At 31.5% G+C, this 15,048-nt stretch overlaps 1 protein-coding gene across 3 annotated transcripts in view; it reads left to right on the top strand.

Annotated features, from left to right (window-relative positions):
* The window catches only part of LOC119643952, a 111,951-nt gene that overhangs the window by 84,720 nt on the left and 12,183 nt on the right, over nucleotides 1–15,048 (top strand). For all 3 annotated transcript variants that reach the window (XM_038043473.1, XM_038043464.1, XM_038043481.1), the window contains exons 3-4: nucleotides 12,693–13,194; nucleotides 13,412–13,656. In XM_038043473.1, the coding sequence (XP_037899401.1) occupies nucleotides 12,693–13,194; nucleotides 13,412–13,656 (747 nt within the window). The remainder of the gene's footprint in view (nucleotides 1–12,692; nucleotides 13,195–13,411; nucleotides 13,657–15,048) is intronic.

The raw sequence follows: 15,048 nt of genomic DNA, 5'->3' as shown, positions 1-15,048 counted from the left end.
AAAATATTTTAAAAAGCGTTTGTTTCATACGAATGCTAAGGAAATAGCTTAAAAAAGCGCTTGCTTCAAGCAAATAGTGTAAAAAGTTATTCTAAAACGCAATTGTTTCAAGCAAATTGTGAAAAAATATTTTAAAAAGCTTTTGTTTCAAACGAATACTAAGGAAATAGTTTAAAGAGGCGCTTGTTTCAAGCAAATGGTACAAAAAGGATTTAGTTTCAAGCAAATAGTGCGAAATTTTTTTAAAAAAGCGTTTGTTTCGTAAAGATGATAAAAAGTTATCCTAAAAAGCGCTTGTTTCAAAAAATATTTTAAAAAGCGTTTGTTTCATACGAATGCTAAGGAAATAGTTTAAAACGCGCTTGTTTCATGAGGATGATGAAAAATATTTAAAAAAAAGCGCTTGTTTCCAGAAGATGTTAGAAAATATTTTAAACAGCGTTTTTTATCAAGAGAGAATACTAAGAAAATATTTTATCCTAAGTACTATCCATCGCTAGATATACACTTCTTCTGAGTATAAATTTCTTGTCGTAGGAAGATCTGGTCTACTGCGACAATTTCGCAAAACAACCATCTTCCCTTTAAAGCATCATAGTGCTTACTTACGCAGACAATAAGTTCTTGGTTGGAAGAATTTGAAATAAATACAGCGAGAGTGATAGCATATTGCTGTTCAGAGGCAATAACTCCTTCTCGACGGATTTTACGATACGAATATCTTCAAGCTGGTTAATCCACTTACATTAAATTTTAATGCATTGCGGTATTTTTCTCTCCGATCATCGTTGCGTGCTCTTGTTAGTCTTGAACAGTGAAAGTTTTAGGCTCTAAAAAAAAAACTGTTAAGAAAATTTTTCACCTTTTAGGAATCCTCGCAAAAAATACGTGAATATATGCTGAAAGATTAATTTATGCTCAACTTTCACTAATCATAAAATAGAGAGGAGATATATACGCCACCAAAGGGTAGGGGTCACAAGTAAGGTATTTTACTGTACGAATTTGTTCACAATTGCGAACTGGAGAAGGAGATCTCTTAAGGATCCGTTGGTATGGCCGAAGTGAATTCTCATGCAAAATATTTTGTTCTTGATTTACTGAGCAGTAGTGCTGATGATAGTTATGTAGATTGCTTCTCTTTAGCATAGCTTCCAATGTCGCTTTGAAAGTCCAACTTTTCTAGGATAATAACCACAATTACAGGTGTAGAGACTTCGTTGCTGCATCAGCTAGTCCGTATCACAATAAACCGTTATGCTTAAGTACTTAAAACGTTTTAATTTTATCGCCACATGGTCTTACGGTATTCTTTAATTTGCTAATAGCGCTTCAATAGGGAGATTCCAGATAGCTTTTAACACAGACAGACTATCTATGGCAATAACAGTTTTATGAACAAGATTCGTAGCTGGAAGGATAGTTTAGTGAAAGTTGAAGAACTTTCGTGAAGTATATGATTAAATAAAGTTTCTGCTAAAGCGTTTATCACGGCCTAGACAAGTGGCAGACCATTAAATTTCGAATCGTTTGTATATAGAAGATGCTAACCATCATTTATTTTGCAGTTTACATTAACGTAATCCTTTTAAGTATTTTTGTTCGTCATCAATTTCCTTATTACAAAAAAAAAACTGCAAAATTTTCGGAATCGTTGAGTCAAAATGCTCCAACTTTAGTTTTGAAAGCAAAACGGATATCATATCGCACCTGAGATAGTTTCTTGTTAACAAACATATCAGTTATCAGATATCGAAATAATTATCAAAAGTGATTATCAGTTATTATTATTAAAAATTTCGAATCGTACCCTTGTTTTACGTGATCATTGGCATCATTTGTATCATCTTAAATTGCTTACGCAGTATGTGCGAAAAAAAACAAACTATTATTTCTTACTAACTTCCCTTATGTTCCCTTATTATTATGAGTTTGTACGAAAAACGAATTTTAACGCTAAATACCGTAAACTTGGAAAGGATTCTTTCTGTTCATATCACTTTCAAATTTTATTTTATGTTATTTTTATATTAAAATTTGTTCAATCGTTCCTTCAACTCCCTCATCACTTTTCGCTTTTGTAACATGTTTTCGGGAAAAGTGTGTGTGTGTGTGTGTGTGTGAACGGGGGAGGGGGGCGAAGGGATTTAATTTTCTATTGAAAAGGAAGAAATTTTTTTATTTGATTAAAAAAAAAAAAAAGAAAAGGAAAAAAAAGAAGCAAAATTTTCCAGCAAAACAATTTTACATATGTATGATTTTGTGATAAACCTTTTTACACACAAACTCCCACACACACACACACACGCACACCGCACATATATATATATATATATATATATATATATATATATATATATACATGCATATATATATACAAGCACATATATTAGATTGCTTGGGTTGACACGATAAATGCAAAGGATTTTCTATATTGAAAATTTATCCAAAAATAGTTTCAGTCAGTTAGTTGATAGTCGTTAAGGAATGTGTTAAAATATTTAAATTATTTCCTCTTGGGAGAGAGAAAGTGGAAAGAAATCAGAATGCCATTATTAAAAGTTATTTCGACTATAGAACACTTTACAAATTGTTGCAATATGTATATATATATATATATATATATATATATATATATATAAGCGATAATCTCTTATCCTTACGTCTTTAATTGTCTGCCCAACTGTCCCCAACCAATTCTTTTCAATTACATTAAGACACTAAGATTAGTAAAACTTGCTCTTAAACAAAGACATAACACATTTTCAATTTCAATTACGCTAATAATTTTATTTGATTTTGATTCATAAATATACATATACAATATACTGTATATGTATGTATATGTTGTTTAAATTGAAACTATCGCAAGCATAGTGCAGAGTAGTCACTTAAATGATAATACTTAAAAAACATACACTGATCCGTAATTATATAGTTATAGTTAGACCTAGAGCTATAAGTTGTACAAATATAGATAATCGTGTTCGTTCGTTCGTTCGTTCGAACTTTCAATCTTATGAGATAAGAAAAGTTTTGCATACGTATAAAAATGTTGAAAAAATTCATAAACAATTTCGATAGATGAATGAATGTGCATAGTGAAGGGTAATGTTAGGATGAGTGTTTGACTTTCAGTCCAATTAAAATAAGTGAATAAAATATCGATAAATATATATATGTATATATATATATTATATATAAATACAATTTTTGCCTGCATATCAGTAATAAATTTCCTTCTTCCACTCTATTTAAATAATGTCAAATAAAACTAATTGACTTAAGGTCTTTTGTTGATTGATTTTGTGGTGTTTCTCAATTAGCAGATTACAAAACAAAAAATTGGGATGGGCGTTTCATTGAGAGACATTTCAAAATTTAATTAATTTATTTCAAAAAGTATGTGTGAAAACAAATTTATAAAATGCACTTAAAATTATATCAATATATATATATATATATATATATATATATATATATGATAATCGCGTTATAAACTCTTTAATCGATTATTGAAATGAAATTTCTTTTACACGTTACGCGGTCTTAATTATGTTTTGTTATCAAAAGTCATAGAATGCGTTTGCAATTTTCTCGGATGCAATTGTTGCGCAGTTAGATTCAAGTGATCGAAAGTAATAAAGAAACGATACTGTATTGATTTGATTTAAGTATTTGCTCTTTAAGTTAAAACTTTCTTTTTTTTTTTGAATCTTCCTCGACAGAACAATCATCCGGCTATTGAGTCAAACAAAAGATAGAGTGATTGTCTTAATAACTGCGTAATAATTGAAAAAACTTATTAATTATCGATTGTGGCAAGACAATCTTATTCTTTACCTTATCAATGCTACATCTTTAATCTTCCGTCGAGCTGCAACAATTTGTTATCTCATATCATGTTCTATTCATTGCTTTTATTCAATGCATGAGACATTGCATTGGAAAAACTCCATTTTGCTTGCAGCTTCGGCGTTATGCCTAATCAACTGAAACATTTGCCTTCCCCCCAGTTCTTCTGATGAAAGTAGTATTTATTTGGAATATGTTTCGAAATCCTCTCTCTTCGACCCTGACGGCATCTTTGAGATTTCGAGTACGACTGCGATATTCCAATAAATTTTCAACAAAATTTTCCTTTCCGTGTTTGAACTTGAACTAACTGTATTGTTTCTATCATATCCGTGGAGTTGCAATTCTTTTCCGTCGCCTTAAATACATTTTGGACTTAACTTAGCAAACATCTCTCCCGAGTTTAGAGTATCAAAACTACTTCACAGATGCTGTGTGAAGTGAAAGCACTTTACTCTAAATTTCTTTTTGAATAGCGTTCGCCCATGGGCCAAAGCAATCCAGCGTATCGAATTTCAACACTTGCGGCTTATAGGTTGAACACAAGAAACGTAAGACGGACAGACTCATTTAAATCAAATCAGAAAGCGATCGTTAAACGATCTATCTCAAGTCTTTCTGTGTATTGCATAATATATCCGTACAAATTTCATACATCACGATTACACCACACAAGTGTTATATGGTATAACGAATACATTTGTTACCAACACTCTCAGCTTCAATCATTCAAAATAAGTGGAAACTGTTATGCCGAATAAAAAACTCATATAATAAGAAAAAGACGATGAAGGATAAAAAAATATGGAATGAGAAAAAAGGAAAATGAAATTCAATGAAAAACTTTTGCATTTTCTTGCATCAAGAAATGCTTTAAAATTAAATGTAAAAAAAAAAAAAAAATTGAATTTTTCAAGCATTAATTCAAGATTTTTATATAACAAAGAATTGAAACATGAAACTCTTTTTCCTTTATCCCTTATTTTGCAGTTTATTTATTTTCCTGTTTCCGGTAGGAAAAGCGTAACTTTGTTTCCCAACTTTTATACAATATAAGGCGAACAAAAATCTGCGGCTTAAAGCGTAGCTTTATTATTCTTTCTTTATTATCTTTAGCATAAAGTAGTAGATTATGTAGAATTAAAGAAATTAATGAAATTGTTTTTAACGAAAAACAAGTTAAAACTTTTTATATTAGTTGACTAACGCTAGTTATTAGATACCCTACACACATATCGTTAGAACTTTGATATCTTGTTAACATATGAAGACTTGATGAGAATCCATCTCAGCTGTGAATGAGTTCAAGACATACACCTACATAGTTCAAACCTATGAAGGAAAATTTTAATGCCCAATCACTATTTATTACCAATTTTTATTAGAAAGGCCTAGCGTCTATAAGTTTTACCTTGTCGCCATATAAATGCTTATATTAGGCGCTTGCACATATATTGATCAGCGATATCTATTGGTGAAAATTGCTAAATCAATGCAAAACGTCGACGTGGACAAAAGTCAAATTCGATGATTTTGACCTTTCTCTACGTAAAGTAACAATTCCCTATTTGGTATTATTGAGCTATTCCTACGTATGCAGACGTCGCTAATCATGGAACGCACAAAATCGCATATTCGTCACGTTTTGTTGATTGATTTGAAGAAATTTGCTGCCGAAACTTGTCGTGCTACTGCTGCATCATATCCCAATTGTCGGTTTTGAAGTGGCGACTTTGATGGCAATGACACAGAACGGCATGGAGGACCAAAAAAAAGGCTCGAAGACAATGAATTGCAAGAGTTATTGGACGAAAACTCAGCTCAAAGTCTCAACGAATTTTTTCAAAGTTCAGCAGTTAATGAATTAATCAACTGTGTCTAGACGTTTACACATGCCTTCGGGAAGATCTAAGCGTAGGGGAAATGACTACCATACAAACTGATTGATAATGTCATTCCAACACCATGGTTTCATTGTGCATTATGACTATGCGATGAAAAGCAGGTTCACTACGAGATGATCCATTCACGTCGACACCGCAACGAAATATTCATGGCCATAAAGTTTTGCTGTGCATACGTATCGGGATCGGTAAAGTGTAGCGTGTTACAACGAAGTCAATTGAATTAGCCTTGGATGACAACGCTCGCAGAGTTCAAGGATACACTTTGACACCTTAAATGGGGAGTACTGCACAACCCAACGCATTTAAAACACATAACGCCTTCTATTTAGATCGATGCAAAATGGCTTGGACTTCGAAATACTGAAGAAATCCGAAAATGAGTCGATGATTGAATCGCTGCTAAAAGCCACATCGTTCTTTCGACACGATATCGCCATGTTGTCAAAAAGATGGCGGAAAAGTTGTACCAATTGTACCAATTTTTGTCAATATTTGCTTTTTTCAATAATAAAAATGAAGAGAATACATGGAAACGCTTATTACTTTACAAGAATATCTTTATGGGCAGGCGTTCAAAAAAATGTTTCCATTCGAACCTTACATGGCAAACGCATTTAATATGTTAACATATGATTTTTTGTTGCGAAAAAATGACGAAAAAACGATATTAATAGGAAACAGTCCGCTTCAGTTTATTTTCAATAGCGGTCTATAGCAAATATCATGAAAGTGTCTCGAACGGTAAAACCTGTGAATTGAATACGAAAATGCAGAGATAGGCAGTAGACCATCAGCGTGGACAACGAGATAGATATTCTTAGTTGAATTCAAAATCTATTTTCGATTCGATTCAGACAATGATTCTAAATCGATTGGCGCAATGAACTTATGTTCCATCGCAAATTCTTCTCTATGTTACATACATCCGTATACATTTAATATAGGTTTCCCACTGTCGTAGTGTAGAGTACCTTTGGCAAATTGACTTGTCTTGTTGGCGTTAGCAAAAAATTTGAAATGCCATACGTTCTACACTTCAAATGAGTTTTGATTTTTCTAACTTAACCATACCCTTGTACGGCTCTCTACACTTAACTGCTTAAACATAATGTGATCTAATTTGTGAAAGTGATTTCTTGATTCTCACCGTCCAAATCATAACATTTGATCCATAGCCCTTGGAAAGATTACAGAAGAAATTTGATGACGTTATCGACTTTATGAGTCTATCTTTAAAGAAAGATTACACTACTGAAAACTAAATATGTATTCAATGTATTGATGAATGATGAATTGATGAATCTCGCATATTCACTAGTATGCTTTTCGTATTCTACGCTCCAAATGCTTTTATTTGATACCCATATCGCGGGTATTATTAAGAAAAACTTAATCGCGATCCCTACCCCAATAATTTTACAATTAACCTAGTTTAAGGCAGATGATATATATATATATATATATATATCTTCGTTTGAGGAATGACAACAACAAAAAGTTTTAAAGATTCCGTCTTGTTTGCGTTATGATACGTAAGCATTAGAACCTTGAAGAGGTGAAAAAAAATTAAATTTAATCACTTGTAATTTTGTGTGGGCATGACCGAGTTTTTTTCATTCTTGCAGTTAAAGAATCGAGGATTCCGTAAAGTAAATGTGAAGAATTTCAGACTTTTAACTATTAGAATTTCTACGTGAGGAGAAAATATCCACAAATTTTTGTTTAGAAAAACGAAAATGCACTCAGTTTAGGCTTCTTCATTGCGGACTTCTCTGCTCTGACCAATTTGGCCCATTTTCAATATCAAACTGGATGCAAAACCATTCAATCGTTCTGTCAAAATTGAAGTTAATTTCTTCATTTTTGCGACCAGGCGAGCGCCGACAACAAACACTACACAGACACAAAGACTGACGGACATGGCTTAATCAATTCAGAATTTCACACTGATCAAGAATATATATATATATATATATATAGACTTTATAGGGTCTCTTAAGAAGACCTCAGAAAAGGAGACCCAGTCTGACTTTACAAATGATATTCGAATAAAGAAATTATTGCACGATATCTGACCTCAGGCCTTAGGGCCTAGCTCAAGTTTTTCTTTTTAATGCCGAATGTACAGGCACGGATAGTCTTCTTCTGTTTTACGTGCAAAAGTAGATCTAGTACATGTTAGCCTTCGAATCATCCATTGACATCAAAAATTATCTTATATGATTTATGGCAGCAAACAAACGCAAAGCCAATGAATGGATGAATAAAGAATTATTTACAAAATAATATATTTAAGTTAATATTTCGAAAAAGTTAAATAATTGTTAATGTGTCCCTGGCTTTTGAGATAAATATGATCCATAGTATATATATATATATATATATATATATATGTACATATTTAAAGTTTTGTGTAATATCTTGAAGCAAATAATTTAACAAACTTACTTTGCTGCTTTTACTATAATGACGTCCTCAATGGAAAGTTGCTCTTATTAGTTCGTTTCTTCACATACTTTCAGTAAACAAGTAAATAAACAATTTGGTTTGTTGTGTTAAATCTGTTTACTAGTTGGCAACAGAAACAGTAGAGCGTCTTCTTTTATTTAATGTAATTTCAAATGTAATGAAAATAATTTGCGGTTAAGGCTTAAGTTGCCTTTTTGTGTCCTTCTGCCTAATACGTATACCATTTCAGAGAATTCAAGAGTACGCTCTTCCTCGCCTTCCTTCACCGCAAAGATCCAACACCCTTTCATTATAATATTTAATGCAAGATATTTGAAAAATACTAAATTCTTCAATAGGTTTGTAACTCTTGATTAGCATAAGGTTTTTTAAATTTTGATTTAATTATGTAATGACATATATTTGTCTATCTGTTCACTGCACAAATATTTCCAATTATTCGAAATTTAAGCTTTTTAACTTCAATTATGTAACTCTTCAAACTCTGATTGTTTCTGCGTTTTCAAATGATTTCATCAATATTTGTCTTTCTATGCAGCACTAAATATGTTCATCTCAGGGATGCATGTTCTTTAATATTCATCCAAGTATTTTGATATATTTCCCTGAAGGCGAGGCTGAACAGAGTTTAATTTGATTTTCACTGAGTTAATTTGAAGACCGATGATGGAAGAAGATTCCAAATAACTTATCCCTTTGCTAGAAATTTAAAGATTTAAATTCACTTACACCCAAGTTTGCATAACGGAGTGATCTTAAATTGAATGAAGAATCAAGGGATAAATGACGATGAGCATCCAAGATTCGTTCCAAAGTGAATATAAATTTCGTATTTATCTTTCGTTGTTTTTTCCCTTTTTTATATTTATATATATATATATATATATATATATATATATATATTGTTTTTTATGGTTTGGATAAGTCTAGCATTTCTGGCCAATTAAAATGAGAAATCCTTTGTGATTACTATGGTCTTTCGGTTGAGAACTTTGCCTTCTTCTATTCTTCTTCGTTCTGGTGCGTTTTATGACTTTACTCTGCAACGTTATGGAAACTTATTTGTTGTGTATTTAGCTCAGACTCCCTCCATCCATCCATCCATCCATCCAACCATCCATTCTCGTAGGTTGTTATATATATTAATTAAAAAATGTTTTGTTAAAGGATTTTCCCTTTTCAGTTTCGTTTGAGTATAGAAATCAAAAGTTGTTAAAGAATTTGTTTGAAGGGTATTCTCCTTTTTTTAATGGCAAAAATAATGTATATAGCGTAACGTAGGAAGGAAATTAAAGAATTTCTTAGACATTGCGGAGAGATATGTCCTTTTCATAGTTAACGAAATACCATCGGTTAGAGAAGCAATTTTCAAACGATAACACAGATGCTACAATATAGAAAACTTTAGTCTCACTTATATCTGCTTTCCGTTGCCATGCTCCTATCGCTGCATCATCAGTCATTTTTTTTTTTTTTTGTTTTTTTTTTTTTATATAAAAAAATTAAAAACTAACTGAAAAAAATATATTTTAAAATTTTAAAAAAAAAAAAAAAAAAAAATGAAAAAAAAATTTAAGCAAAAAGGTCAGTTAATGGTTCACATTTTTTTTTTTTTTCTTTTTTTTTAAATAAGAAAAGAAACATATGTTTTTGCTGTATAAATTCTGTAATGCTTGTTCTTATTTCTCTCTTGTTTCAAAAAACAAAAAAAAATTGCTTGCCTTTTGAGAAAAGAAAGTTTTCAAATTTTAGAAACCGAAGGCACAAAGCTGAGTACACTTAACTTGAATAAAAAGTTACGATTTCTTTTCTTTTTTCTGTTTACTTTACCGTTAAAGAAAGTTTTGTAACCAAATTTGACAAACAAAAATAATAACAAGACCGTGATCTTCGTATAACTTACGAGTTAAGTTAAGACCATAAAATTAGTGAAAAGCATGAAAAAGTCCTATCCATTTAAAGAAAATCCTTTTTTATATATTTATATATATATTGGATTGTAGTGTGGCGCAAACTTTTGAGCACTTTAAAAGTTTTCATTGTCCTAACACAAGTCCAATTGTATGGTTTGTTTTCTTTGAAAATGTGATAAGTCCACTCGGGATCATCAAAGGTATGAATTCCTTTTTTAATTAATACATTAAAAATTGATGACATATTATATTAGTTAAAATTTATAAAACTAATATCAATCTATTCATTTTTATACGAAATTTGACTTAATAGGAAATAAAAAGAAAAAATTCTCCTTTTAAACGAATTGTTTTGCCTTAATACGATTTTCAATATTCTATGAATTCTTTTTATACATTTTTTTCATGTATTTTTTTCTTCTTTTGTTTTATTTTATGTTTCTATAGCAATGATATTGTAGTCTTACGCAAACGTATGCGTTTATTATCACAATTTGCTTATATTTAAATTATTTTTATTTGTTTTTTTTTTTTTCAAATTATAATTTATTTTTTTATAATATATTTAATAAATTGCATTTTTTAATATTGTTTATTGTACTATTGTTGTGTGTTGCTTTTTTAAGTTCGGAATCATTTAGCCAATATCTTTTTTTACACGCATTTTTTTTGCACGAAATATTTTACGCAAATTTTCTGGGAACGCATTTATTTATTATGTGAAAAAAGAATTGGTGTCTATTCATATTTGTTAGGTTTAATACAAATACAAATCGTTAAACATCTTCATATAATATATAAATTGGACTTACTCCACTTGCAAGGAAAATACTTCATATAAAAAACTCGCACATAATTGTAGCAAAGCAGTGTTTGATTTTTATACATATACACTAGCAGAGACGCAAAAAATTGGATTAGGTGATACCATGCCGATTTAGAATCAGTTATGTCTATACCAGCCGATGTGAGGTCTGTGCATGAATTTTTGTTATTAGTCTACAGTTCGCAATTGTCGGTCTATTCACTAATATGCCAAAGGCCGATCCTATTGAAACTAGTTTTCTGAACACCTCCTCCATAACCTACGTCTCATGTTGTACAGGTGGGTTTTAAGTTTTTGCGGATAAATGCAACACTCGGAGGGACTTAAGATAGATTAAAAATTATTATGCCGATCGATTCAGAAACAATTTTTGAATCGATTTAAGCTTGTCTGTCCGCCTGATCATCTTCTTTTCTTGTGTTAACAACTAAAATTATTGAGATACTTTGATGAAATTTAATATACTGACGTGTTTTGATCCAAGGATGAAAGCTATTGAAAATCGGTCCGAACGAATCAGTTTTTCGACTTCTTCCCATGCATCTCATTTTGAAGAATCGTTATCTGAATACTTGTAGGGTATTATCTCTGCCGTACTTAATACCAATCGTCTTTGGCGTCTAGTGATCCTTGCAAAAAATAGAAAATCGCGTATTTTACTTGCGAAAAATTAAAATAAAGTTTGGGCTTATATATATTTTGGGGAGTCGTTTGCTCGCCTCGGAAACAAACGAGAAATAACATGAGATGTCAAATGCAAAGAAGTCATCAGCTCCAATCCAAATGAAAAATGATACTAAAGGATATTTACAAAGCGAAGAATGCATGTCGAAAAAAACTTAGAGTAGACAGACTAACACATACTATTTTATCCCTTATTAAGTTGAGCTACTTAGGAGATGAAAGTGAAGAGCTTTTTATTCTCTGATACCCATTACTTAAAAAGTATGTTGTTACCTTCTGTAACATGTCCTTTCAATCTTCTACAGATTCATAAAATGTAGAAAGTGAAGAAAAACTCATAGTTCATAATTTTTGAAAAATTTGATCGAAATTTCACGCTTTGGGAAGAACATGAAGCAAATCAATCAGTCTATAGTTCTGTCCATTTTTTTTTTTTTTTTCTTAATATCGCAAAGCAAGATGAAAAAGTAATCAAATTATAAATTGAAGTGCAGTTTAAAACAACCTTGTGTTGATGGCGTGTTGAAGCTAAATGGATTTTAAAACTCTCGCTGGTGTTTTTCTATCGCTTTTATAACAAGAAAAAAATAAAAAATAAAAATAAATAAATAAATATAAAAAACCTTAAAAAAAAGTTTGTACAAAGTGTTCTTTATTGTTTTTTAGGGTTCTGGTAAAATTGTTTTTCTCTCTGTGTCTTTCTTCTTTTTTTTTTTTTTTTATATAGAATTCGCATCTCCTAAAAGCTTTAGGTTGACAAGCTTTTAATGGCTTTCAGTTCAGGAAAGAAAAAAAAAAAAAAAACAGAAAAACTAAAAACAACAATAACGGGGAAAAACCACAAACACTTGTCAGCACTTCCGGTTATATATATGCATACATATGTATGTGATATATATATATATATATATATCTATATATATAACACACGTTATTACAACACCCGTACATACACGTACAAATGCCGAGTTATTAGGGACAAAAATATCCTATAGTTGTGTTTTACTTAAGAGTCTTCTATTTTTATGTCATTTACAGGTTCCTTTATATTCTTAACCATTGAGAGCGAAGACTCGCAGTTATTACAACAGCAAAGAACATTGGCCTCCACTAAAAGGGGTGGAAACGGTGCTGGTCCCACACATACATTGGGACGTAGTGGGAACGCTAATATGAACAGCAACAACATTTATCATAATATTCAGCTTACACAACAACAACAACAACAGCAGCAACAACAGACGCTACAACAGCATTTGGATAATGGCACTTTAGTTAGTCCTGCCATCTCATCATCATCATCTTCAGCCACAGCATCATTAGCATCATCCTCGTCATCGTCATCGTCATCGTCATCGACATCTATGCTAGAGGGCATGCTCAGCATGAATGGCAATAATAATGATTTTGTTTATGGTGACGACGCCACACCTCAATACGCTTTAGCCCCGGATACCTATGATGTGCGTCAACGTACCATTGAGAATATATGGGATATAACGGTTTCCCTTAACATACTATATAAGGAAAATTGGACAAAGTAAGTGGCGAGAAGAACGACCAAAATGGCTTAATAGAATTTTCTTTACCCATTTTCTGGTGTTTTTTTTTTTTCTCGTTTTATTTTTCTTCCATTATTTTTTTTTTTCTTTTGACACTTTTTTCTTATATTTTTGTTTCGCTTTCTTCTTTTCTTTCTTTCTTATTTATTTATTTTTTTTATTTTTATTTTTTTTTCTTTCTTTCTCTGGTCGTAGATTGGCTGCTCTGGAAATTGCTAAATTTCAAGACCAATTAATCAAGAGACTGAACGAGGATGCTCTTCTACAATTATCGCCCGAAACGGATGTCAATGGTAATAACCCCGCAACGGAAGCCGTTCTGCTTTACCATCAACATCATGGCGGCACACCAGCACATCACTTGCATCACTCACATTTTTATCATGAATGGAATTTTGCTAAAGCATTTTTTTACTCGTTAACCGTGTTAACAACAATAGGTAAGTTATGCGATTTTATTATTATTCTTGTTTTTCTCGTTATTTTCAAAAGAAAATTTTTTTTTTTTGTTGAAAAAATTAAAAACATAAAACATATACATAATTCACATAAATAAATATTCAAATCAATTTTTCTATCCTTTAAACTATATCCTGCCGCTCAAGATTTGAGAATGCGTAATTATCAATCTCTCAATTCTGTTAAGCAAATTTCTTTAAATTGTAATTTAATATTGATTTTTTTAATCTTCAGCAAAGACAAATAACTAAACTTTAACTTACTTATGTTACTCTAGATATGTTTCCATGTAAGATAAACAATATCAAACCTAAAAGTCAGAGTTTTAATTAGTAGCAATTTGTCAAGATTAAAATTAGATATGAAGACAAGGTATATCATCACTCGATGAAAAAGCAATCACTTTCCCGTTCATAATCTCGTGTACGTTTTAGTTAACACCCGATTAGACCCTGGATATCACTTTCTCATATCGGCAAATGTTATATCTGCGGCCATATGCAAATCGTAATTAAAGCATGCTCTACCACTCTAGTACTTCAATTCGAACAAGCCGATTGAATAGTTGTACTTCTTACCTCCCAGCCTAAGCAGTAGATTAACTTTTTTGATGGCTATACGAAATACCAAACATAGCTTCAAGATCCCTTACATAGAAGGTTTGAATTCAACCTTTTTTACCAGTTGTGAATATGTGTATATAGCTAGACTACGCCAATTAGCCCATTAAAATTCTGTATGGGCTTAAGTTTTAATTTATATCTGCTATCGATTGTAGATCACAGTTTCTTGATCCCCTGTGAGCGCGTGTAGAGGGAAATTCTACACTCATTTGAAAACTATGCGATCACCATGCATTAATTAGCCTAAAATTTGGGACAATTGGTATTCCAAGAACAGATGACAAACAGACCGGCAGATGCAGAGGGTTAAATTGACTCAGAACGTTATGGTGCTAGGTTGAGATAATGGATCAATAAAAATCTCTAAAAACCTGTGTTTCCGTAGATGATTTAAAGTTAAGCCCTTACATCAAACCGAAAGGTGGCCAAAGTATGTGCCAAAATCAATATAGCAGTGGATATGAAAATTAGAAAATTGGTTGCGGATTTGTTATCAATCGATGGTATTGCGGCTTGTTCTTTCTTCAAGTTTCAAGAGACTTAGTCTTAACTCTCAATGCGACTGTACTTAGGAGAATAGGCCACAATTCGATATTTTTGGAGTTATATAGCATGCAGCTCTGCCCGAAAAATTTTAATATAACTATTCAACCCTTCGATAGTGGGACATAATAGTCTTCCGTTTTGAGTGATATTCGGATTGCGAAGACATTTGCAAATTAATTATTAATTGTCTTTAACAAGTAGCAA

This window comes from Glossina fuscipes, unplaced genomic scaffold, assembly GCF_014805625.2.
Source record: "Glossina fuscipes isolate IAEA_lab_2018 unplaced genomic scaffold, Yale_Gfus_2 0, whole genome shotgun sequence".
NCBI lineage: Eukaryota > Metazoa > Arthropoda > Insecta > Diptera > Glossinidae > Glossina > Glossina fuscipes.
This window is presented reverse-complemented; position numbering and strand designations above follow the sequence as displayed.